The 24,779-nt window shown below is 38.3% G+C and overlaps 1 protein-coding gene and 1 pseudogene across 1 annotated transcript in view; both read right to left on the bottom strand.

The window, feature by feature from the left end:
- Positions 1 to 24,779, bottom strand: part of CUL5 (cullin 5) — a 99,790-nt gene that overhangs the window by 58,174 nt on the left and 16,837 nt on the right. The window contains exons 2-3 of the mRNA XM_036860717.1: positions 21,056 to 21,165; positions 4,710 to 4,809 (exon numbers count right to left, since the gene is read on the bottom strand). Coding sequence (XP_036716612.1) covers positions 4,710 to 4,809; positions 21,056 to 21,165 — 210 coding nt within the window. The remainder of the gene's footprint in view (positions 1 to 4,709; positions 4,810 to 21,055; positions 21,166 to 24,779) is intronic.
- LOC118899268 lies at positions 10,518 to 12,814 on the bottom strand (annotated as a pseudogene).

The raw sequence follows: 24,779 nt of genomic DNA, 5'->3' as shown, positions 1-24,779 counted from the left end.
GGGGCTTCCCTGGTGGTGCAGTGGTTGAGAATCTGCCTGCCAATGCAGGGGACATGGGTTCGAGCACTGGTCTGGGAAGATCCCACATGCCGCGGAGCCACTAGGCCCGTGAGCCACAACTACTGAGCCTGCGCGTCTGGCGCCTGAGCTCTGCAACAAGAGAGGCCACGATAGTGAGAGGCCTGCGCACCGTGATGAAAAGTGGCCCCCACTTGCCGCAACTAAAGAAAGCCCTCGCACAGAAGCAAAGACCCAACACAGCCAAAAATAAAATACAAAAATAAATAAATTAATTAAATTAAAAAAAAAATGAACAGAGGGACTTCCCTGGTGGCACAGTGGTTAAGAATCCACCTGGTGATGCACGGGACATGGGTTTGATCCCTGGTCTGGGAAGAACTCACATGCCATGGAGCAACTAAGACCCTGTGCCACAACTACTGAGCCTGTGCTCTAGAGCCTGTGAGCCACAACTATGGAGCCCGCATGCCACAACTACTGAAGCCCGCACGCCTAGAGCCGATGCTCCACAACAAGAGAAGCCACTGCAATGAGAAGCCTGAGCACCACAACGAAAAGTAGCCCCTGCTCGTCACATCTAGAGAAAGCCCACGCTCAGCAACGAAGACACAATGCAGCCAAAAGTAAATAAATAAATAAACTAATTTAAAAAAAAAAAGAGCAGAGGATCTGAATAGACATTTTCCCAAAGACACAGAGATGGCCAACAGGTACATGAAAAGATGCTCAACATCACTAATCACCAGAAAAATACAAGTCAAAACCACAAGGAGATATCACCCCATCCCTGTTAGAATGGCTATTATCAAAAAGACAACAAATAAGTGTTGTTGAGGATGTGGAGAAAGGAAACCCTTGTACACTGTTGGTGGGAATGTAAATTGGTGCAGCCACTACGGAAAACCGCATGGGGTTCCTCAAAAAATTAAAAATAGAATTACCATGTTTTCCAGCAATTCCACTTTTTGGTATCTATCCAAAGAAAACAAAAACACTAATTCAAAATGATATATGTACCCCCATGTTCACTTCAGCATTACCTACAACAGCCAAGACATGGAAACAACCTAAATGTCCAACAACGGATGAACTGATAAAGAAAATGTGGTATATAGACACAATAGAATATCATTTAGCCATCCAAAAGAATGAAATCTTGCCATCTGTGACAACATGGTTGGATACCTTGAGAGCATTACGCTTAGTGAAATAAGTCAGACAGAGAAAGACAAATAAATACCTTATGATCTCACTTACATGTGGAATCAAAAACCAAACCCCAAAAAACCCAACCAAAAAAAACCCCAAGCTCACAGATACAGAGAACAGATTGGTGATTGCCAGGCAGGGGGATGGGGAGGAGAGGGATCAAAATGGGTGAAGGGGGTCAAAAGGTACAAACTTCCAGTTATAAAAATAAATTAGGGGGACTTCCCTGGTGGCACAGTGGTTAAGAATCCACCTGCCAATGCAGGGGACACGGGTTCGAGCCCTGGTCTGGGAAGATCCCACATGCCGCGGAGCAACTAAGCCCATGCGACACAACTACTGAGCCTGCGCTCTAGAGCCCACAAGCCACAACTACTGAGCCTGCATGCCACAACTACTGAAGCCCGTGTGCCTAGAGTCCATGCTCTACAACAAGAGAAGCTACCAGGCACAATGAGAATGAGAAGCCCATGCACCACAACAAAGAGTAGCCCCTGCTCTCCACAACTAGAGAAAAGCCCACAAGCAGCAATGAAGACCCGATGCAGCCAAAAATAAATAAATAAATAAATTTAAAAAATTAAAAAGTCACAGAGGTGTAATGTACAGCATGGTGACTACAGTTAATATTATTGTAGTACACATTTGAAAGCTGCTTAGAAGAGTAAATCTTAAAAGTTCTCATCACAAGAAAAAAAATTTGTAACTACGTATGGTGACGGATGTGAAAGTAGACTTACTGTGGTGATCATTTTTCAGTATACACAAATATTGAATCATTATGTCGTACACCTGAAACTAGTATAATGTTATGTGTCAATTATACCTAAAACAAAACTTGTGCACAAATGTTCATAGCAGCGTTATTCAAAACAGACAAAAAGTAGTGAGAACCCAATGTCTATCAATGACAAATAGGTAAACAAAATACAGCATAGTCATACAATGGAATATTATTCTGCCATAAGAAGGAATGAAATAGTGCTAAATGCTACAATATAGATGAACCTTGAAAACATTATCCCAAGTGAAAGAAGTCAGTCATAAAAGGCCACATATAGTAGGATTCCATTTATAGGAAATGTCCAGAATAAACAAATCCATATGGAAAGTAGATTAGTGTTTGCCAAAGTTGGGGGGAGGGGGGGTCATGTGGAAGTAACTGCTAATGGGTACAGAGTTTCTATCTGGGCTGATGAAAATGTTCTAAAATTAGTGGGCGATGGTTGTACAACTTTATGAATATACTAAAACACACAGAATTATACACTTTTTAAAAGCGTGAATGCTTTGGTATGTAAATTATATCTCAATTTTTTTTTTTTTAAAAGATCCTGGTCTATTTCTCCACCACTGGACTTTAGCTGGTCCTGTGACTAACTCTGACCAACAAAATGCTGTAGATGTGACATTGTGAGACTACTGAGCCAAGACCTGAAGAGATTTGCAAGGTTACACTATCACCTCAAAGACTGGCTTCCTTGAGAACAAGAAACCATGTGAGGGGGAAAAAGTCCCAGAGGGAAGCCAGGACAGTACCCAACACCAGGAATACAAGAAAAGCTCTCTTAGACCATCCAGTCCCTGCAGAGCCTTCCTGCTGCCATATTAATAAGCCAGGCAAAATCAGGTGAGCCTAGCCCAAATTGCTAAGCCACAGAATTATGTATTGGGTTGGTCAAAAAGTTTGTTCAGGTTTTTCCATATGCTGTTACGGGAAACCTGAATGAACTTTTTGGCCAACCCAATACAAATAGAAGGGTTACGTTAATCTTAAAATCAAAACAAAACAAAAAAAACAAGAAAAAAATTCAATATCCTAATAACTTTCCAAGCACTGCATATTTATTTTTATTTCTCCTTTTTGTCATTTTAAATAATGCTATAATAAACATTTTAATGCTCACTGTCCTATTTGGGAGATTTGGTCCTTCCTAATAGGATAAACTCAATTAGTCTAGTAATTGACTAGTAAACTCACGAAGCTGGATCTTCTTAAAAGTTTTAAAATGTTTTAAAATTATACACCCATGTCTGGCACTGCCAGTCCTGCAATTTAACTGCTCTGAATTAGTGGCACTAAATCCCATCCTCGAGTTCTTGCTAAGGTCTGCATTCCAAACTTTCCTGGATCATTCCAAACATCATTCCAAACCCTGAACATACTTTGTTTTCTAGTGTGAAGTATATTTCTAAATATTTCTAAGATGATTCTTTATGAGCCCATTTCCAGAAACTAAAGAATAATGCTCTATCAATTTGAAATAAACATAATTTATCTTCACCAAAAGTCATAAACAGATAAGCTGATATGCTTTCCAATGCAAGCAGAAACTGTTTTCCTAAATCAGTTCTAGAAAAATATATGTTTTGATTAAACTGTGATATTGAAACATTTAATTTTTCTAAGCAAACCTGATGATTTATTTTCATTAAAAGATAATTTCCTAAAAAAAAAAGATAATTTCCTTATAAAACTCTAATTTTTAAAAAATCATTGATCAAGACAGCAGAATTAATGGTGTCATCAATAAAACATTTCATTTTGTAAGTAATATCCAATGATCCAATAAAATCATTCTTATTTTATCATGGTAGTGGCTACTAACAGAATTAAATATATACCAATCACATATTCAACTTCAGTATCTTCCTTTAAGTTATATACTCATTTTTAATTTCCAACTGCTAACACATTAATATTCAACAAGATTTCTAACAGACTTTTACTAATGTTGTACAAGACAATGATGTAAAAATTCAAATAAAGAATAAATTCTAGCTCTCTAGTTTTCAAACTTCATTTTATAGAAAGGAAAATAATCTCATGTCTTTAGGCCCTTCTTCAAAGTGGTAAAGGATGCATTAGTGATGCCAGAGTTGATCTGAAATAATACTTTACCTCTGCATTAATTTTTCCCAAAAGACAAAGGTGTTAATAAAGACAAAAACAAAACTAGCTCTTGCATAACTGACCTAATGCCTAAATGAGCTCTATCTTCATTTCAATATTAAACAGTTATACATATCATCAACTCAAGAGTGCTGAATTTCAGCTCAGCAGCAGCAATGCAAAGGACAGTCCAAGAATTATACAGTCGGAGAAGTATTTAGAACTGAAGAAAATTGCTGTCAGCTTGAAAAGAGGTATTAATTGTGAGGAAAAAAAAGATTTATGTGAACTGATGTGTGGCCAAAAAATAATGGTGGTGGGGATTTCTAAAGAATGTATTAAAAATGAAATTCTTTTTATAGCACCTTTTAACTGAGGATAATAATATATTCTTTTGAAAGAAATGTCAGTGAGGTAGGGGGGGAAAACAACAAATGACAAGCATTTCATTAAAAAATTTATTTAGCAAGTGTGTCAAAAGTTAATGTGATATTTTAAAATTACTTCAGGAAGTCCTACATTCAAAATCAGAAAATATGATATTCTCTGAGTAAAGTCTTAAACAATATATAGATGCAAAACTTACTGCCTGTGCTTGCTTAATAAACTCAAGAATATCTTCTTTTAAAGCCTGATGAATTTTTGCTGGGCCTTTATCATCCCAGAGACAGACTGCATGTACATCCCTGTAAAAATAAAGCAGGTAAACAAACATTAACACTGGAAAAAGAACAAAGACAGAACTCTGTTCTGTTTCAATACAGTTTCCATGGACCATGCTAAGGGTGCCTGAATCCATTCACATGAACCAAGCATTCTTTGTAAGCTGTCTCATATACAAACATTTGTTTCTATTTTCTTTGTCATTGCTTTCCTTAAATCTTTGCCACTTACTGATTAAATTTTTAAATTATAAAAGGATCTCCCAATCAGACTCCCAAAGTTAAATACTATCAATATTTTCTTGTGCAAAGACAAGTATAAATCCTTTAATATATAACACAATATATATAAACTATCCTTTTTTAGAAAATTTGTAATTTAAATACCATTACAGCAAAATTCCTAGTTTCCCCCATACATTCATCACATTTACACATCAATTACCACTGTGCCTCCTTTATTTAAAATAAACAGAAACAAAAGCTCTTTAAACTATAAAGCTGACATATTTTACCCAAAGGTCATTCATTATAGAAATATATTTAATATTAATACATGTTCACAGAGTGAATTTTTTAATTAATATATTGTAGAGCAAGGAAACATAACAAAAGGATAGAGTCTTACACTGGGGATTCTTTTATTCAAAAAATGTTCCCCAGTACTTTATAGAGCCCCTACCATAAAAAATGTCAAAAAAACCAAAAAATATCTCTAGAATTGTAACATTATAACAATGGCCAAATAGTCTGTTTTACATTCAGATTCTTAGGGACATAATTATAATCCAAAGTTCTGTCTGCATACTAATTTGAACTTACTTTCATCATTTGTTAAATTCAGCTTAATAGGGGTATCTGGCCCAAAGCAGATGTAGTAAGCACACAAATATTTGTTAAATAACAAGATAATAGGTAACAGCTAACTGCTTACTATATGCCAAATACTGTTCTAAGCTGTTTTAACTCACTTAACCTTCACAGCAACCCTGAAGTAGTACTATTTTATTGCCATTTTACAGATAGGGAAACTGAGGCAAAGAAAGGTTAAGTAACATTCCCAAGATTACCCAGCTAGTATATGGCAATTACACAGGCAATTGGGCTCTAGAGCCCACATCAAACCATTTCCCTTAATTTACTCTTGCACCCCTCTAATCCATCTAATAGCTAACGTGATCATCATAAAACTCAAATTTACATCTTACTGCCTCTATATTTAAAATCCTCCAACGGTTTCCCATTGCTCTTTGAATAAAGTACAAAATGGTTAATTGACCCCTGTAATACCTCTGCAATCTCACCTCATGGCTACAGAAATCTAGAGTCTAAAAGAAGAAACTGACACAAAAATAGATTGATTATATTTCAATATGTTTACAACTACTAAGCCTATAAACAGAAGATGGTTTAGGAACCCAAGGAGGAGGAAAGGATGGAAGTGACAGGTAAAGAGAAAAAGGGAAGACTCCCTGGAAGAGCTGATTCTTAAGCTTATCTCAAAGATCAAGTAGGATTTTGCCAGGCTAAAGAGGGTAGGGGAAGGATATTTTATGAAGTCACAATGTGAGTAAAGAACTGTAGATCACTAGGGTGTATGCAGTGAACTATTAACAAATCAATGTGGCTTGGCTGACAAGTGTGAAGTGGGGAGTGATAAGCAAGAAACTGGGCAAACTAACCCTTTTATAATTCAATCACAGTCCTATTGTATCCATCAGCTAAATGTCTCTCCAATTTGGACATTTCCATCCATCACCACTACCACAGTCAAAATTACCAACATCTCTTACTTAATTTACTATAACACAAACTAGCATGTATTGACTGCTTACGATGTACCAAGCACTTCATACATATTGACCCATGCAGTGGTTTAGGTTTTCCAAAAAAGAGATGGGATCAGACATGCAAGAGATTTATTGAGGGTAATGCCTGTGAGGGACAATGGGAAGTGAGCTACAGGAAGCTGGGCAAAAGATAAGCCCATAATGCTGGTCTGATCCCTGTAGGGAAGAGTAGGAAGGATGAAGGTTGGGTAGCAAGAGTCTTAGACTACACGGCAGTTCTAAGAAAGTTTGGTAAAGCTATTTAAGAGTTTTAGAGCAAAAGTCACCCAGCAGAGGAGTTCCATACCTCCCCAAAATAGGACTACCTTAGTATCCCTGCCTACTCAAACCCACTGCAGGTACATGTCAGAAGGGCTCAAACGTGACTTGAGTCTCATAAGGCAAGAGGGAATGGTGTTGAGTTGGGTACCCAGCAAAGAGTCAAACTTGTGATCAATACATCTTCTCCAGCTCCCTTTCCTCAACCTCCAGGTGCTCCTACATGCTGTTACATCATGGAAGAATATCTTCAATACACTCTTATTTGAAACACAACACTTCTCACCACCACACAATAGAACATGTCAAGTCTCCTGGTCAACTTTCATATACATTTTGAGGAATATATTATAATACACTTGAGGACTGTATGATGATAATACCCTTAAAGACCTCTATGTTCCTCTCCCTAATCCTACTCTCTCATCCATCCCCAGAAGTAACGAAGCCTGAATCTGTCATTTTATTTTCAAGTTTTACAACATACAATGAGGGTTTCTGAACGTTACAGAAATTATATCAAATAATAATTTTTTCAAATAATTTTTTTACTCAACACGTTTCTACTATTTACTCATATAGGTGGATGTAGTTCTCGTTCATGCACTTTACCTTTTATATAAAATGGCACTTCAACATAAAAGGGAAGGAGTAATGGATGAGCAATAAATATCTGAAATTAAATCTGGATAAGAACACAGTCTCTTGGAATACATAACTAAGTGTTTTTAAAAAGAGACATGCTGTTAAGGGAAATTCTTTTTATTTATTAATTTTTTAATATTTATTTATGTATTTATTTATTTGGCTGCGCCAGGTCTTAGTTGCAGCACACTGGATCTTCGTTGCCATGTGCAGGATCTTCGACGTGGCATGCGGGATCTAGTTCCCTGACCAGGGTTCAAACCCGGGCCCTCTGAATTGGGAGCGTGGAATCTTAACCACTGGACCACCAGGGAAGTCCCAGGGAATTCTTTTTACTTTTTATTTTATTTATTTATGTTTTTAATATTCTGTTTATTTATTTATTTTGGCTGCGTTGGGTCTTCATTGCTGCGCACAGGCTTCTCATTGCGGTGGCTTCTCTGGTTGTGGAGCACAGGCTCTAGGCGCACAGCTTCAGTAGTTGTGGCTCACGGGCTCTAGAGTGCATGCTCAGTAGTTGTGGCACATGGGCTTAGTTGCTCCACGGCACATGGGATCTTCCCAGACCAGGGCTCAAATCCGTGTACCCCTGCATTGGCAGGCAGATTCTTAACAACTGCGCCACCAGGGAAGTCCCCCAGGGAATTCTTTTAAAATACTTAACTATATTAGAAAAATCAAGGGGTTGGGGAGTGGAAGAATGATGAAGTAAAAACTTTTTAAAGGTTTCAAGAGGACAGACAGAAAGGATGAGAGAAGAAGAGGTAAGAAGTATTCCAAAGGTTTCAACTTCCTCAAGTTAAACAGGAAGTAAAAGAGAAATAGTGTGACCCTGGTGCAAAAAATAGGTATTCTGGGGACTTCCCTGGTGGTCCAGTGGTAAAGAATCTGCCTTCCAGCGCAGGAGACGCAGGTTCAATCCCTGGTCGGGGAACTTAGATCCCACAAGCCGTATGGCACAGCCAAAAAAAAAAAAAAAAAAAAAAATACAATTAATGGCTATGATTTATTAGGTAGAGATTCTTGCAACTCACAAAAAGATAATTTTTTCCTAAGAGCACATGCATACATACAAAATTTTAAAAAGATAAATTTTATAGGCTATTTCTCTGATTATAATCCATAAATAAATAATTAAAATTTTCACTATCTAGAAATTTAAGCTCCTAGATAATGCATGGATCAAAGGAAAACAAAAAACAAAAAGAAAAATTACTAACAATCAAGAAAGAAATAAAGGGACTTCCCTAGTGGCGCAGTAGTTAAGAATCCACCTGCCAATGCAGGGGACGCGGGTTCGAGCCCTGGTCCAGGAAGATCCCACATTCCACAGAGTAACTAAGCCCGTGCGCCACAACTACTGAGCCTGAGCTCTAAAGCCCAAGAGCCATAACTACCGAGCCTACGCAATACAACTACTGAAGCCCACGCGCCCTAGAGCCCATGTGCCGCAACTACTGAAGCCTGCACGCTCTGGGGCCTGCGTGCTGCAACTACTGAGCCCGCATGCCTAGAGCTATGCTCCACAACAAGAGAAGCCACTGCGACAAGAGAAGCCACGCCAATGAGAAGCCCACGCACCACAACGAAGAGTAGCCCCTGCTCGCCACAACTAGAGATAACCCATGCACAGCAACAAAGACCCAACACAGCCAAAAACTAAATTAAAATTTTTTTAAAAATAGAATCTGTAAGAAAGAAATAAAAAGGAAAACCCTGAATACCACAGAAACTATGGTGACAATAAAAGCAATATTAAGAAAAAAATGTGTAGCTTGAAAGCCTTCATTGTAAAGAAAAATATTAAAAAGAATTTTAAAATTAAGAATTCAATAAAAGAACTAAGAAATCAGACAAAGGATAAAATAAATCAAAGAGATCAGGAAGAAAACACTGATAAGGAAGCAAATTATAAACATAATAATAAACAAAAATGGAATAAATATTCTTCTTTCCAAATAACTAATTTTTACCTTTTTTCTTTTCTCTATTCACAATTATTTTGTATTTCATTAATTTTGTCTTTTGTCTTTCCTTCCTTCTACTTTCTTCAGGTTTACTTAGACCATGCACTTTTAGCTTTTTTTGTCTAATATATGCATCGAAGGCTATGAACTCCTTAGCATTTAAGCACTGCACAGTTGGATCCAATACGTTTTGATGTATCATATAAAGGAATTTTTATAGCTTGATTATGTCAAAAGACCTACAAAATGATCAGCTCCTTAATATGGATATTAAAGAAAATATGTAGGATTAGGGATAAAAAAATGAGATATGACCACATATAAAATATAAGTATACTACTTACAATTCTAGGGCAACAAATTTCTAAACCTAGAGGAAATTAAAATGAAGTGTGCAGATACTTTGTCTTATTCCCTATTTTATTTTTTTTTTACGGTTTTACATCAGTTTTAATGGGAATAAAAGAGGGAGTAAAAACAGTATTATTTATTAGTGGTTTACACACCTGCCAGGATGGCAAAAGTGATTGTAACCTGCATAAATAATACACTCAAGAACATTTCCACACTCCTTTGTGGTTAGAGCAATGCAGTTTATAAAGCAAAAATGTGACTATTCCCGTTGAAGTAGGCATCAAAAATTCGTTTTGAGAAAGAAGATGAAAGAAGCATTCTCTAACTCCTGGATGCCAGGAAGCAGAGTTTTTCAGAATCAAAAACAAAGAGAGCCCTAATTAAGAGAAAGGCCCCACCCCTCAGGGGTCACAGAGTTGGTTCTTTTGCTTTAAACTAATTCATCATTTTCACGTATCAAAGGATTTTTCTTCACCCAAAATTAAAACTAAAAGAGACATCACAACACTTTTCAGAAATGCAAACACCCTGAGATAGATCAATACCAGGATCTACTCAAGGATTTGTTATTTAGGTACAGTTAGTAGAATTCATATTTAAAGTCACTTCATAAAAATAACGGTCCCAATCTTCCAAGTTCCATTTTCTCCTATCATGATCACCGAAGCAATCTCTATCGTTAAGATTCTTCTTCATTGCTTCAATGTAGAAACTGCTTAGTAAAATTCTCCTGCTTGTTTTCAAGTTGAACAGCTTTATTTCTTAAGCACTTTGAATTGTTTTATATTTTCTCCAATTGATCTATTTCTTTGGATAATCTAACAATTTCCTCTTCTAGATGTCTTTGTGTAGTATCAACTTGTTGGCACAGGCGAGCAAAAGTGGTTGCCATTTCCTGTTGTACTTGATGGCTGCAGTTGGCGCTCGTGAAGCTAACAATCATTTGCAGTTTTTCAGTTTCATAATTCACAAATTGCTGTTTAAAGGCTCTCTCCTTGGCACGGGTGGTCCAAGTCAGCCTTTCATAAAGATACAAAGCTCCATACATACTTAATGAAACAGATATGCGCTTCCAGAATACAGTTTTCCAAATCACTCCTCCAACAACGATGCCCATAGAAGTTCTAGACGCAAGAGAAACTAATGCTGTTATTAAGGTAACCATGAGTTCTTCCTGTGACTCTGGATTGGTAGGAGCAGTAGGAGTAGAAGCTAAAGATCTGGGAAGCTTAAAGATAGGCTCTGATAATCCTAGAAGCACCCGCTGAGCATTTGTTTGGCCCAAGAAACAATGGACAAGGGAAAACCAGCCCAAGGAAAAATGAAATACAATATCGTCTTGAAAATTTGAACATAACTTGTGGCAATTTAGGTCATAACTGAGATCAAATTTATTGCAAGGAATCGGTGTATGTAGTTTATTCTGCATACCAGCTGGAAGTAATGGCTTCAAATTTTCAATATTTCTTGCTGGGATTGAAGCATTGAAGCATTGACTTCATTGGTGCACTGATCAGCCAAATTTCTTCCCATTCCATCTTCTATGTGCTTATTTAACTCATTTTTATATACTTTCAATACACTTGGAGTAGGATGAAACTCAGAACAAAATTCATCAACCAAAACAGAGTCAACAAATTTCATCTGTCATTGCACATGAAACCTTATTTGCAACCTCCTCTGAAACCTCCCTGATTATTTTCTTAGCATCCAGTGTTAAAAGGTTCATCTGGTTTCAGATAAAGTCCAGTCTACCAATTTGGTCTTTCCTCTCTTCTACTGAGTAAACCCTTTTCTCTGCTGCTGCCATGTTTACTGAATCCATTATGTTTTTCACAGTTTCTAGTATCTGTTTAGCTCTGATAGTGTGCTGTTCAAACTTTGTTTTCACTGCTGACTGCGAGATACACTCCTCAAAGATTTGTTCAAAATTCTGAAACTCCTGTAATCTTGCCTGAAATCCTTCTGCAAGTGCCCATCACATTCTGGCATCCCCTGGGCTTTGTGCTTTCTAGCACTAAGAACTTGCTTTGCAGAAACAAAAAAGATACAATTCCATGCTTCTAAAGGATCCACAACTTTGAGCTCCTCCACCAAGAAATGTAGGCATCTTTCCATGAGCTGTCTACATACATCTTCCATATATTCTGGCTCTGATGCAGAGGCATCCCAACGACTATTCAGAATAAAAATATTATGCTTGGAAAGTCGCTCATTTACCTTGTGAAAAAACTGTTTTTCCGTGTTCATTAGAGTTGATTTGGAGTTTACAACCAAAACGAAGACATCAGCATCTAAGCAAAACTTATCAATCCAGCTATCCAGCTCTGCAGTGACATCTGTACCTGGACTATCCACTAAAACCAGGTCATCTCTCAAGAGGGCACATTTTGCCTTTGGCCAAAACACATGTACAAGACAGCCAGCTTTCAAGTCTTTGTCCATATGAAGGGCATGGGCCAGCGGATTAACTGTCTTCACATTCTTTTTTTCATGTGACCCTTCTGTCATGAGACAGGCTTTATCTCCATCCGTTTCTTCAACACTCAGGAAGCAATTAGTTGTATGGCCAATTCCACTAGGGAGGACTTTATCCCACAGCATGGCAATGATAACAGAGCTCTTCCCACTGCTTGTCCTGCCAAAAAATGCCACTTCCATGCGTCTCCGAGACGGCACCTCACCAATGATGGAAAGCTTATTTTTATACCTCTGTATTTCTATCAGATCATCCTCAGTGGCTACTTGGTCAAGTTCTGGATTCTTGTACGTTGCTTCAACAAAATGTGATCCTTCTGTAACAAACTCCAGTAACTGGTCAAAGATTGCTGTAATTGTCTTCTTAGCCAGCACAAAGTGCTTCAGTGGAGAAGCAGTTTCTGCCATTACGCCTGTCCCGGCTCCGACTTGTCACCCAGCAACCGCAATTCAGCCACAGCCCTCAAGCTGCCTCATTCTCCCAAGAGAGGCTGGGAGACTGGGCTCTTACTCCCAATTTAAACGGAATGCTTCCAACATACTATTACTGGGATATTGCTGCTAGATTACTTACAGATCATCTTTATCAGTTTAAAGAATAATATTTTCATTTTTCTGTTTTATTTTGGAAAGATTATCTCTCTGTTTTTTCTTCATCTACTGCGATGATCAATTTCTGATATGATTTTGTCTTGTTCTATTTGTTTTCCGAGTTCAATTTTCATTTCATTATTTCCTCCACTTTTGTTGATTTCTCTCCTTAGCTTTTGAATTTTCAGTTCAAGTTTGCTTTATAACCCCACATGGTTGTGTGGGGATACTGAACTCAGTTCGGAGTGCTGTATTTGTGTTCTACTTCATAGTTGGTTTCTGTGGGACAATTTTTATACGCTAAAATGTTTCAATTTGTACTTTTTTATAATTTTGGATAGATAGTGTCTGCTTTTTTCTATTCATATTCATTTCATGGTCAGGATTCCTAGTTCAAGAGTACCTCCTTCAGTTTAGTTCAGTAAAATTCAATTTCTTTAATGGTCAGTGTTGGAAATAGTGGAGGAAAGGGTATCTGTTTCATCATTGGATGCAGGATCCTTAAATCTTCTAAATACTTACTTGTCTGAAAATATGTTCATCTTGCCTTAAACATGATTGAAAACTTGACTAGGTAGAAAATACTAAGTTCAAAATAATTTCCCTTTAAATATTTAAAGAAAACTGCGTCAGCCTCCTGCATCCAATTTGGCCAATGAAAAGAGTGCAGACAGTCTGTTTCGCTTGAAAGGTAACTTTCCCTCCAACAATTAGATTATTTTCTTTATCCTTGGAATTCTGAAATTAAGGACATGTGTAGGCATGGTTTTTAGCACTTTCAATATGAAGATCTAGAGGGTTGGGTGGAGAGATACAAGATTTCAGCCCCAGGAAATTTTCTTCTTATCCTTTGGGGCTATATCCTCTCCTCTACTTTCTGCCCTCTCCTTCTGGAACCCCTTTTAAGTATAAGTTAGCCTAATTCTAGAGCTGTCCTCAATATGTCTTCATTTTTATTTAATTTTCTATACTTTGCTCTACATTCAGGGAGAACTCTTTCGTTTTATTTTTTGTATTACTAATTCAATCTTTTTTTATTTAGCTCTTTTACTTTTTATTTCAAAGGTCTTTATTTTGACTATTTCATTTTCAAAGTAGTCTCTTTCATTTTATTCCTCTCTAATGATATAAACTAGAATGCTTTTTGAGCTATCTTCTAAACCTTGCATCATCTATTTCCTCTGAAGGTACAGTCTCTAGGATGGCCCCCAATGATCCCCGTCTCCTGGATGGTATTCATACCCGTGTACAGTTCCCTCCTACAGTGTACAAGGCATTTGTCTGTGTGATCAACAGCATACAGAAGAAATGAAGGTCTATATATAAGATAGATAACTAATAAGAACCTGTTATATAGTACAGGGAACTCTACTCAGTACTCTAAAATGGTCTATATGGGAAAAGAATCTTAAAAAAAAAAAATGCATATATGTATATGTATAACTGATTCACTTTGCTGTACACCTGAAACTAACACAACATTGTAAATCAACTATACTCCAATTAAAAAAAAAAAAGAAAAGAAATAATGGTTTGTAACTTCCAAAATTATGTTATAAAACACCATGACTTCTGTCTTGGGAACACTCTCTCTTGCTCTGGGGAAAGCAAGCTGCCACACAGTAAACAGCTTTATGGAGGGTTCTACACAGTGAGGAACTGAGCAGCTAGTGAAGAACTGAGGCCTGCCAACAATCACATGAGTAAGCTTCAAAGATCATTCACTCCTAGTTGAATATAGGCTTAGTTCTTCTGCCTAGAGCTTGATTGCAACTTCGTAAGAGATCCTGAGCTAGAAAGACCCAATTAAGCTGCAACCAGATTTTGGACCTTCAGAAACTGTGAGATAATAAATGTTTGTTGTTTTAAGCTGCTAATTTTCAGGGTAATTTGTTGTGTGGCAATAGATAACTAGAAATACAACAAAGTAGGTATGGGACTACTGTAATCATTCAGGCAAGAGAGTGGGGGGGGAAAGACAGATGGGATGGAAAGAAATTCAAGAGGTACTTAAAAGTCTATGAAATCTAGTAATCAAGTGGATATGAAGGAGTAAAAAAACAGGAGGTTGATGGTAGCTTCCAGATTTTTGGTTTGAGACTATAAATAACAGATTTTCATCACTCTAAATTTGGAGTACTTATGGAACTTAAGTATGCAGGAAACAATAGGTCACATGGGTATGGAAGTTTGGAGAATAATCTGGATTGCTTAAATAGATGAGAACTCAGGTAAAAGAATAAGAAAAAAACAACTCTGAAGGAAACCAACATTTAACGGGCACAAAAGGGATGAATCAGCTTAGATGACTGAGATGAGGTAGACAAGAGATAGGAGAAAAAACAGGAGAAAGTGGTATCATAAAAACCAGCTTAGGAACAAGAAAAACATTAAAAAAATTATTTGTAGTAAAGATGAATTTTCTTAAAAATAAAGTCTCACAAGTTGAAAATAATTTATTTTTAAATTTTAGCCTCAATTTCACAAACCAGAGTCAAACCAAACAACATGTATCTAAAGCAGCAGTTCTCAACTGAGGGAAGTACTGCCTCAGACATTTGGAAGTGAGAGCTTTTTTTCTTTCAATAATGAGGGGTAGGGAGAGGAGTACATAGAAAGTATCCACTACTAGAGTTTATGAGGGTGAAGGCCAGAGGTGATAAACAGGCCACAGTATGCAGAACAATCTTATAACCACCCAAAACACCAACAGTACGCCTGCTGAAAAATAATGATACAGGCTATGAGAAAAGGGCAACAAATAGTAAATGTAGTTTAATACCAAAACATTATTTTAGTACCTTAGATTTAGAAAGATATAACTAACCTAAAGGTTATTAATTAATATGGCTAAATAGGCTAAAATTTGGAAAGGTTTTAATTAATGTAGGTCATATAATTTTGGTGTGGCATGATAAGACATACAGGAATCCTTTAACTTAAAAGGATTACATATTGAGCAGCCTTGGGTAACTCCAAGGAGATCAAGGATTTTTAAAAACAATGGGCTGAGGCCACTAACTGTAGCAAGTACTATTTCTGTTTAGAAGTATACTTTAAGCAGGAAACACCATCACACTATGCTCCTTTTTCCAGTCAGGAATGCACAGAGAACAAGCATTACTCTACATGATAAATCATATTATTAACACAAACTGGCAAAAACAAAACAAAAAAACCCACCACATTCAACACATTGTTCATAAAATACATTTAATCAAATAATTTAAGAAAAATATACGTATACATGAATGCTATGAAATTTTAAAAGGTCTCAGCTGTTTCTTATTGAATTCTAATTTCTCAAAAGGCAGAATCATGGATATAAATTAATATTATGCAACAAGTTCTATGTTATTTAGGATTAGACTATTTTCTTCTGTGATAAAGAGAAAAAAATGAGCACAGCAGCTTAATGTGTATAGATTATTCAGTCATACATCTTCAACTCATTGATATAGTATTTTACTAGTGCACACACACACACACAGTAATTATACCAAGTCTGAAACTACTATCCTTAGGAAGACATGGTTGCAAGGTTGGCCCTTGGCTGACATATAGGAACTTGGGTTTTGTGAGAGTTCTCACCATTTCCTGATAAGAATGGCTCACTGTGCCTAAATTGTTATGTAAAAAATCTGATTTATGTTCAACACTTGCTTTTTGTCTGGGATCTGGAATTCTAGTTCATGTCAGGCAGAAGCTGCCTTTGTGACCAGCTCTCTGAGTAAAAACCCTGGGCACTGAGTCTTTAAGAAGCTTCCCTGACGACTTCCCTGGTGGCACAGTGAATAAGACTCTATGCTCCCAATGCAGGGGGCCCAGGTTCAATCCCTGGTCAGGAAACTAGATCCCACATGCATGCCGCAACTAAGAGTTGCATGCCACAACTAAGGAGCCAGCGTGCCACAACTAAGGAGACTGCCTGCCGCAACTAAGGAGCCTGCGAGCCGCAACTAAGACCGGGTGTAACCAAATAAACAAATAAATATTAACAAAAAAAAAAAAAAAAAAAAGAAGCTTCCCTGGTAGACAGCATTTCACATGTGTTGTCCCAATTAGTTGTTGGAGGAATTAAGTGGATATGTTCCACTGGGAGAAGATGCTTGGAAACTTGTACCTGGTTTCCCCTGGACTTTACCATATGCACCTTTGTTGCATTTTGCTTTGTATCCTTCACTGTAATAAATGATAGCCATGAATACAACTATATGCTGAGTCCTGTGAGTCTTCCTAACAATCATTGAACCTGGGGGTGGTCTTAGGACCACTGACATGGTTGGTGTCAGAAGTGGGATTCATTAAACATGGTGAAAGCACTGTTTGAGAAAAGGAAGGATTAAGTGGTAGTATGATGAACCTCTGCTACTTGCATGGCTATGAAATCAACCATGGTATGAATCAGCAGCTGAGTTGCTATCTGCTGTGAGAAAGGTAAAAGTTACCTATGAAATTTGAAAATGATAGATCTAACCCCAAGAGAGTTGGCTCATTAAATCTTCTAGCTGCTTTGGTCATGCTGACCCAAGTGAGGAGAGAAAAAGCCCAGTATGGATGATGACTCTGGTTTTTGTTCTTGCCTCCAAATAAGAGGAGAAAAGGCCCAAAAGTTCTCAAACGTAAGCTTCCGGGTGGACCAAAAATGTTAAATGTTTGTGCTGGTCTCTCCTCCTCCAAGCAGGAGGAATTAATAGTTACATTAGGTCTCAGGGCTGGAGAAAATTTTAGATAACCAAGGGAGAGGAAACTATTCCAGCTGTTTCTTCAGCCTGACTACTGCTGCTTCAGCAACCTCTCCATGCCTCCTAAATTCCAGCCAGGATCTCCCAGCAACTGTAATGTTAATATTGTAAATGCTAAATTTATTGCTAGGAGTTTGAACAAATCTGTAATAAGAAAAAAGAGACAAGGAAAGTTTTAAAGATGGCTTTGTATTCTTTGGCTATTGCATCTGGATGTATGATAAAGATACAAAATATTACATGCTTGTACTTTCATAAATGCTAGAGGGATCACATCAATCAGGAAAAGTTGCAAAATAAAAAGTTAGTGACAGACTTCCCTGGTGGCGCAGTGGTTAAGAATCCACCTGCCAATGCAGGGGACACGGGTTTCAGCCCTGATTCGGGAAGATCCCACATGCCGCGGAGCAACTAAGCCCATGCGCCACAACTACTGAGCCTGTGCTCTAGAGCCCGCGAGCCACAACTACTGAAGCCTACACGCCTAGAGCCCGAGCTCCGCAACAACAGAAGCCACTGCAAGGAGAAGTCCACACACCACAATGAAGAGTAGCCCCCGCTCGCCTCAATGAAGACCCAACACAGTCAAAAATAAAATGTAAATAAATTAATTAATTAAAAAAAAAAAGTTAGTGAGACAATTTCCTTGCTTTTTACTGCTGGTGAAAGGATTAGAATTTGAACTGTTTGAGTATTGGAAACAGAATAAATACATCTCCATAATGGATACTATTACTTTTACTTATTGCCATCTCAGAGAAAAGGGAGACAACATGAAAACATAAGAAATTTCCAAATAGAAATACACTTCTGGAGTTTTAAAAAGCAGTTTTTAGTTGCTACTGAGCTCTTGTGAAATCAGATGTCTGACCCTGAAAGGCTGATGATTTTCCAGCATGATGTGCATATTACTGAGTGGATTAATCTGAACTCTAAGACTGACAAAATAAAAGGGGATTAGAAAAGTCTTGCTTGTCACTTGGACTTAGAACATGACTGTCTGGCCTGCAGCATCTTGGCTTTGCCACTGCTCGAGAAAAGTCACTGGCTTTTTTGGAATCCTGAATTCACAAATCCTAATTGCTTGGATCTAACTCTAAGCTGAAACCTGATATTGTCTGACATTGGGCTATTTAAACCTCAACACAAGCTGTGCTGAACTAAAGCAGGCATATGCTCAGTGAACAGGACTTTGACTTGTGGACTGTTGAAGATTTAAGACACCCTCTGTGAAGCCATAAACTGAAAACATCATGGATTCTGGCTGGAAGATCTAAATCACTTGCAGATGCCCACAGAAAAGGGCTCATTCTCTGATGGGGCCATCTGAAATCAAGTTGCTGATAGCCTCTGTATCAGATATACAGACCTAAAGTGAATTCCTAACTTGTGGTTACTGCTAAAAGCTGCAAGTTGGGAGAAAGCATACTCCCTCCTTACAGACTGGATTCATGATCCCCTCTCAGGGATGTTTCACTGCTATGGACTTGTGTCCAGCTTTCAGGATTAGTTGCAGTTTTCAACAATGAATTAATAACCTGATTTTATTTCCCTCACTTTCGCATCACCCTTCCTTGCACACACACCTTAGTAAGGCAACTTCATTATTAAACACAGCTATCTCCAGAAAGGAATTGATCTTTTCCAGGCTGCTCACTAGGTAAATGGTCAGGACAAAAGGGGTGGGGGTGACGTAAACTTATTATGAAAATTTTTGAAAATTTGAGATTTCATCCAGACCAATTCCTAAACATATGTCTTTCTAGTTAAGTTGTATAAAAATGTTTTTCTGTAAAAATGTTTTTGTTCCTCCTCCAGGTCTGGGTGATTGGGAAAAAAGTGAAAAGCTTTCATTACTGAATGGGACACACTGATTTAGTAAGGGAGAAAAAATAAAACTCAGCACCTGGTGAGGCACCAGGGAGAAGGACATGAATGATTTTTGTTTTTCATAAGTATTCTTGAAAGCTTTCCCAGCTCCTGGTGTTGGCTTTCCATGTTGTTGTGAGTGCTTTGAATTCAAACTGAATGCTGCGCTTCAATCACACCTAGCAGTACTCTGAGACGGCTGCGAGCAGCCCCAATTCCTACACCTTCCACAAAGAACACCTCTAAATGTCATCCACACTATGAAGCAAATGAAATGGTGTCATGGATAAACAAACTGCTTGGAACTAATTGCCTTCAGGTAGTCTGTCTGAAAACAAGGCCTGAACTGAATTAACTGAACTAGATTGAGAACTCTAAAGTGGAAGGCCCCATGGGAGGACACACTGAGGGCCCTGTTAACCCATACTATCTAATTTACGTCTTGCTTGGAGTACCCTAAAAAAGTGCAAACTCTTTGTTTCCAGGGGTACCATGTGGGTCCTCCGAAATTATACTTCTTTTTGTATGTACCCTATCATGACACTGCTTCAACCCTGGAAAATTTTCAGGTCAAATTCAACTTTATGGCCATAGTTGTGCTTTGCCTGAATTGATGCCTCAGGCCATGTAAAAGGTCCATACAGAAACTGAACGAGAAAGCCACCTGCTTTTCTAAGAGAAACCTCATGGTTGGCGGGATTTACTTTAACTAACTAAATTTAGGCCCTCTAAAAGGCATAACTGAGATCAATACTACAAGTTGGTCTTACCTTGCTGCACACGGGGGTGGGGATGGGGGCAGGGGTGGTGTCCTACTGGTAATAGTTTTGCTGTGAAGACATTCTGGCCAAAGGCTAAGAGTTAACATAACAGATCTGAGACTGTATTCCTTAGAAAAGCCTGTTTGGCTGGGATCTGAGAACTTGAATGTTTGACAGTTTCCTACACTGATAGAAAATATTCCTGAAATGATGAGAATGGCTCACTGTGCCTAACCTGTTTGTACAAACAACATGGTTTACACTGAACACCTGCTCCTTCTGAGAGTCTAGAATTTTGGTACATGCCAGGCAGAGGCTGCCTATGTGAGCAGCCCCCAATAAAAACCCTGGGTACTGAGTCTCCAAAGAGCTTCTTGGTGACAGCATATCACATATGCTGGCAATCTTGTTGCTGGGGAAATTAAATGCGTCCTGTGTGACTCGACTGGGAGAGTACTCTTGGAAGTTTGTGCCTGTTCCCCAGACTTGAACCCATGTACCTTTCCCTTTGCTAATTTTGCTTTGTATCCTTTAGCTGTAATAAATCATGGCTGTGAGTATGACTTTATGTTCAGTCCTATGAGTCCTCCGAGCAAATCACTGAACCTAGGGGTGGTCTTGGGGACCCCCAACACAATCAGTAATAACTTCAAACAGGTAAACAGCCCAATCTGGAGCCAATATTCCATTTGAACATAGCCACCAAATTTTCCTTTATGTTAGCAAAAAGGTAGAATGAATGGATTACTTACGAAAACAGATCAAACCACTGCTGTTTTGTAACAGATTCCTGGCGTAAAAGCTTCAAAACAATTGGACGCATGAAGTCCCATTTGTCTTCAAACTGAAGAGAACCTTTATTCTTAAAAAAAAAAAAAAAAAAAGTAATTTAAGTGCAGTTAAATCAGAAGTGTCTGTTATTTTTATCTCCTAAGAGACAACTAAAGAAATTTAAAAGAACCAATTTTCTATAATGGAATCCCTATAACTTAATCTGGTATCAAAGAATCACAGGAAGACAACCATAAAAGAAAAAAACCAGTTATGTGAAAGTGTGTAGCAAAGAATTTGGCCTTGTCCAAAGAGCCGGTCTGGCCTTTGCCCTTGGCTTCCAGTAGGTAATATCCTTGGGCCCTGAGAATGTTGTATCTGATAAGAGAGTCTGTTAGCCTGAGGCCTTGGGTCATACTGGATAACCTAACAATGTGATTCAGGGAGGGGAATGGCAAACCCATATAGTCTTAGGGAGCAGGCCAATCCAGAAATACCAACAGTATGACTCAGGGTAGGGGGTTTGGGTCAATCAACCTGGAGATTGAGATTATCCACATGAGCAACGCCTACATGATGAAGCCTTAATAAAAATTCTGGACACCAAAGGTTGTGTGAGCTTCCCTGACTGGCAGTACTTATATGCCCTGTCATTTAATGAGGGAAGGAGAGAAATGTGACCTGACAACCAGAGAGGACATGGGAAGCTCTGTGTTTGACCCTCCTGGACACTGTTTCTTCCTTTAGCTGATCTTAATCTGTATCCTTTCCCTTAATAAACCATAACCATGAGCAAAGCAGTTTTCAGTAAGATCTATGAATATTTCTAACAAATTATTGAACCTCAGGGTTTTGGGAACCTCCCAAATTTGCAGCTGATGTCAGAAGTGAGTGTGGTCTTGTGTGTAGAGACTATGCCCTAAACTCCTCACAGAAAGTATATCGAAAATCCATATAAACTCTGAAAGTTGAGGAAGAAAAAAAACCAGAAAGATACTCACCTCATTTTATAATGCTAACAAAACCCTGATACCAAACTGGTGAGGAGAGAACAAGAAATGGTAACTGTAGACCAATCTAATTAGAACATATAGATACAAGTCTTAAAAAATATTAGTAAATTAAACATTTAAATAATACCTCATAATCATGCATGTTTATTCCAGTGATGTGAAAGTGGTTCGTTATTAAGGGGAAAAAAATCAATTCATTACTAAAAAGAGAGAGAAGAGAGGGTGTGGGGGGCACCCCACATGTGTTACTCATCAGTATTGTTCCTTTTCAAGTTAGGTATGGCCATGTGACTTGCTTTGATCAATAAATTTCAAAAAAAATCATTAATTTTCTAATACAGCAGCACCAAACACCCCTATGAATCTTATTATTGTTTTCACCATACAATTGTTGAGAATGTTGTTCACTTGTATGAGATAAGATCCATGTATTGAATGTAATCTTTGAACTCCCTGAAATTATATTCCAGAAGCAGTTTCTAAACATATGGTCTAACGAGAACCTACGTCAGGATCACCTAGGATGGTGCTTACACACACATTTATAAAACCTACCACAGACCGGCTGGATCAGAATTTCTTGAGATGAGTTCAGAATTTACATGTTTAGCAAATTCACAGTAAAACTACATAAAAATGTTATAGGGTCTATGACCCCAAAAAAGTTAAGAACCACTAACATTAAACTCTTGTGAAAGCAAATGATACTTCTTACATCTACAAACACAGCAGATCCTAAAAGTTACTGTAATTTCTTGCCCCAGGTACCTACTTTTATCACAAAGTATTCTTATTATAGGGACCCATGGGAGATACTCAAAATTTAGTACTGGGATTAACTGTGCTTCTCCCCTGAACAACTAGTTTGTTTTTACCTTATGAACCTAAGTGAATCATGTAGGTAACTTTGCTTTCCTTAGTGTTGGCTAATGAGAAATTCAGTCAGATTTGAGATCCTATGGTATATACTTCGTGTACTAATCTTAGGGCTGGCTACACTTTTTCTGTTAATATCTTCCTATAACCATCATTTCTTCATTTACTCTTACCTCTAAGAAAAGAGTGTGCAAATAAACAAATATAGAAGAACCACAGAAAGGACATGCAAATCTTTTCTTGACTATGACATGGAGAAACATAACACCCTCTTAATAAGAGAATATTTTATGTCAACTAGGTCTACTTCCATACGCGATTCTGGCAACTTACAAAATTAAACCTAGTGTAAATCCTGCAATTAAAAATCAAAAAGGGGGCTTCCCTGGTGGCACAGTGGTTAAGAATCCGCCTGCCAATGCAAGGGACACGGGTTCGAGCCCTGGTCCGGGAAGATCTCACATGCTGCGGAGCAACTAAGCCTGTGCGCCACAACTACTGAGCCTGCGCTCTAGAGCCTGTGAGCCACAACTACTGCAGCAAGCCTGTGCGCCTAGACCCCGTCCTCCGCAGCGAGAGGTCACCACAATGAGAAGCCCGCATGCCACAACGAAGAGTAGCCCCCACTCGCTGCAACTAGAGAAAGCCCTCGCACAGCAACGAAGACCCAACACAGCCAAAAATAAATAAATAAATTTATTATTTTTTAAATAAATAAAAAATCAAAATCAAAAAGGAACAGTAGACTAAACAGGTATGAGATAAATACTGGTTAGGCTCTGAAATCTATCAGCTATGGGAAAATGACAGGAAACACTGTCTCTTATTCGATGAAACATACAAGATTAACTACAGAAACATTTTCCTCTAATACTCAGTTAAAGGAGAAATTAAATAACTGAATTTTCCTATTAAGCTTTTATAATAGATTCCAAAAACGATGTTCAAGCAGTTCTTTGACCTATTCTCTGTTATACTGAAAAGCACATAATTAAATCAAAACTAAGCAGCAGGACACCAAACCTACTATCTACAAAAGATATTAATAAGCGAAGACACCTTCAAATTATGAACCCTGATTTATGAATTTTTCCAATGGCGAACTAAAGGCTGCCTCATCTTTATTGATGTGCTACAAGTCTCTTCTGCTTAAGTCTTTCATTACCACTCAGAATAGCTAATAAGTCTAGGATTATCTCACCCACTGGCTCTCACCAATAGGATTTCAATATTTGCCATATCCTTGTCCCTCTATCCTTCACTTTTTACAGCACAACTAATTCCCTCAGAGGCACTCTTCTTCTCAAACACACAGATTGACCATGGGGAAGCTGATGGGAGCTTGACCATGGGGGATAACTGGGAGAAGAATATTCCAGGCAGAGGAAGCAGCCATTGCAAAGACCCTACGGTAGAAGCATGCCTGATGTATTCAAGGTACAGCAAAATAAAGACAGAGGAGAGAGTGGATGAGGTCAGGGAAGCAACATAGGACTGGACCTTGTAGGGCCTTGAAGGCCATTGTAAAAAGTTTGGCTTCTATTATAAGTGAGATGAGGGGGCTTCCCTGGTGGCGCAGTGGTTGAGAATCTGCCTGCCAATGCAGGGCACACGGGTTCGAGCCCTGGTCTGGGAAGATCCCACATGCCGCAGAGCGGCTGGGCCCGTGAGCCACAACTGCTGAGCTTGCGCGTCTGGAGCCTGTGCTCTGCAGCAAGAGAGGCCCGCGCACCGCGATGAAGAGTGGCCCCCGCTTGCCACAACTAGAGAAAGCCCTCACACAGAAACGAAGACCCAAGACAGCCATAAATAAATA

This window comes from Balaenoptera musculus, chromosome 8 (assembly GCF_009873245.2).
Source record: "Balaenoptera musculus isolate JJ_BM4_2016_0621 chromosome 8, mBalMus1.pri.v3, whole genome shotgun sequence".
NCBI classification, from domain to species: Eukaryota; Metazoa; Chordata; class Mammalia; order Artiodactyla; family Balaenopteridae; genus Balaenoptera; species Balaenoptera musculus.
Note: the sequence above shows the minus strand (reverse complement) of the source record. Positions and strands in the feature narration are given on the sequence as shown.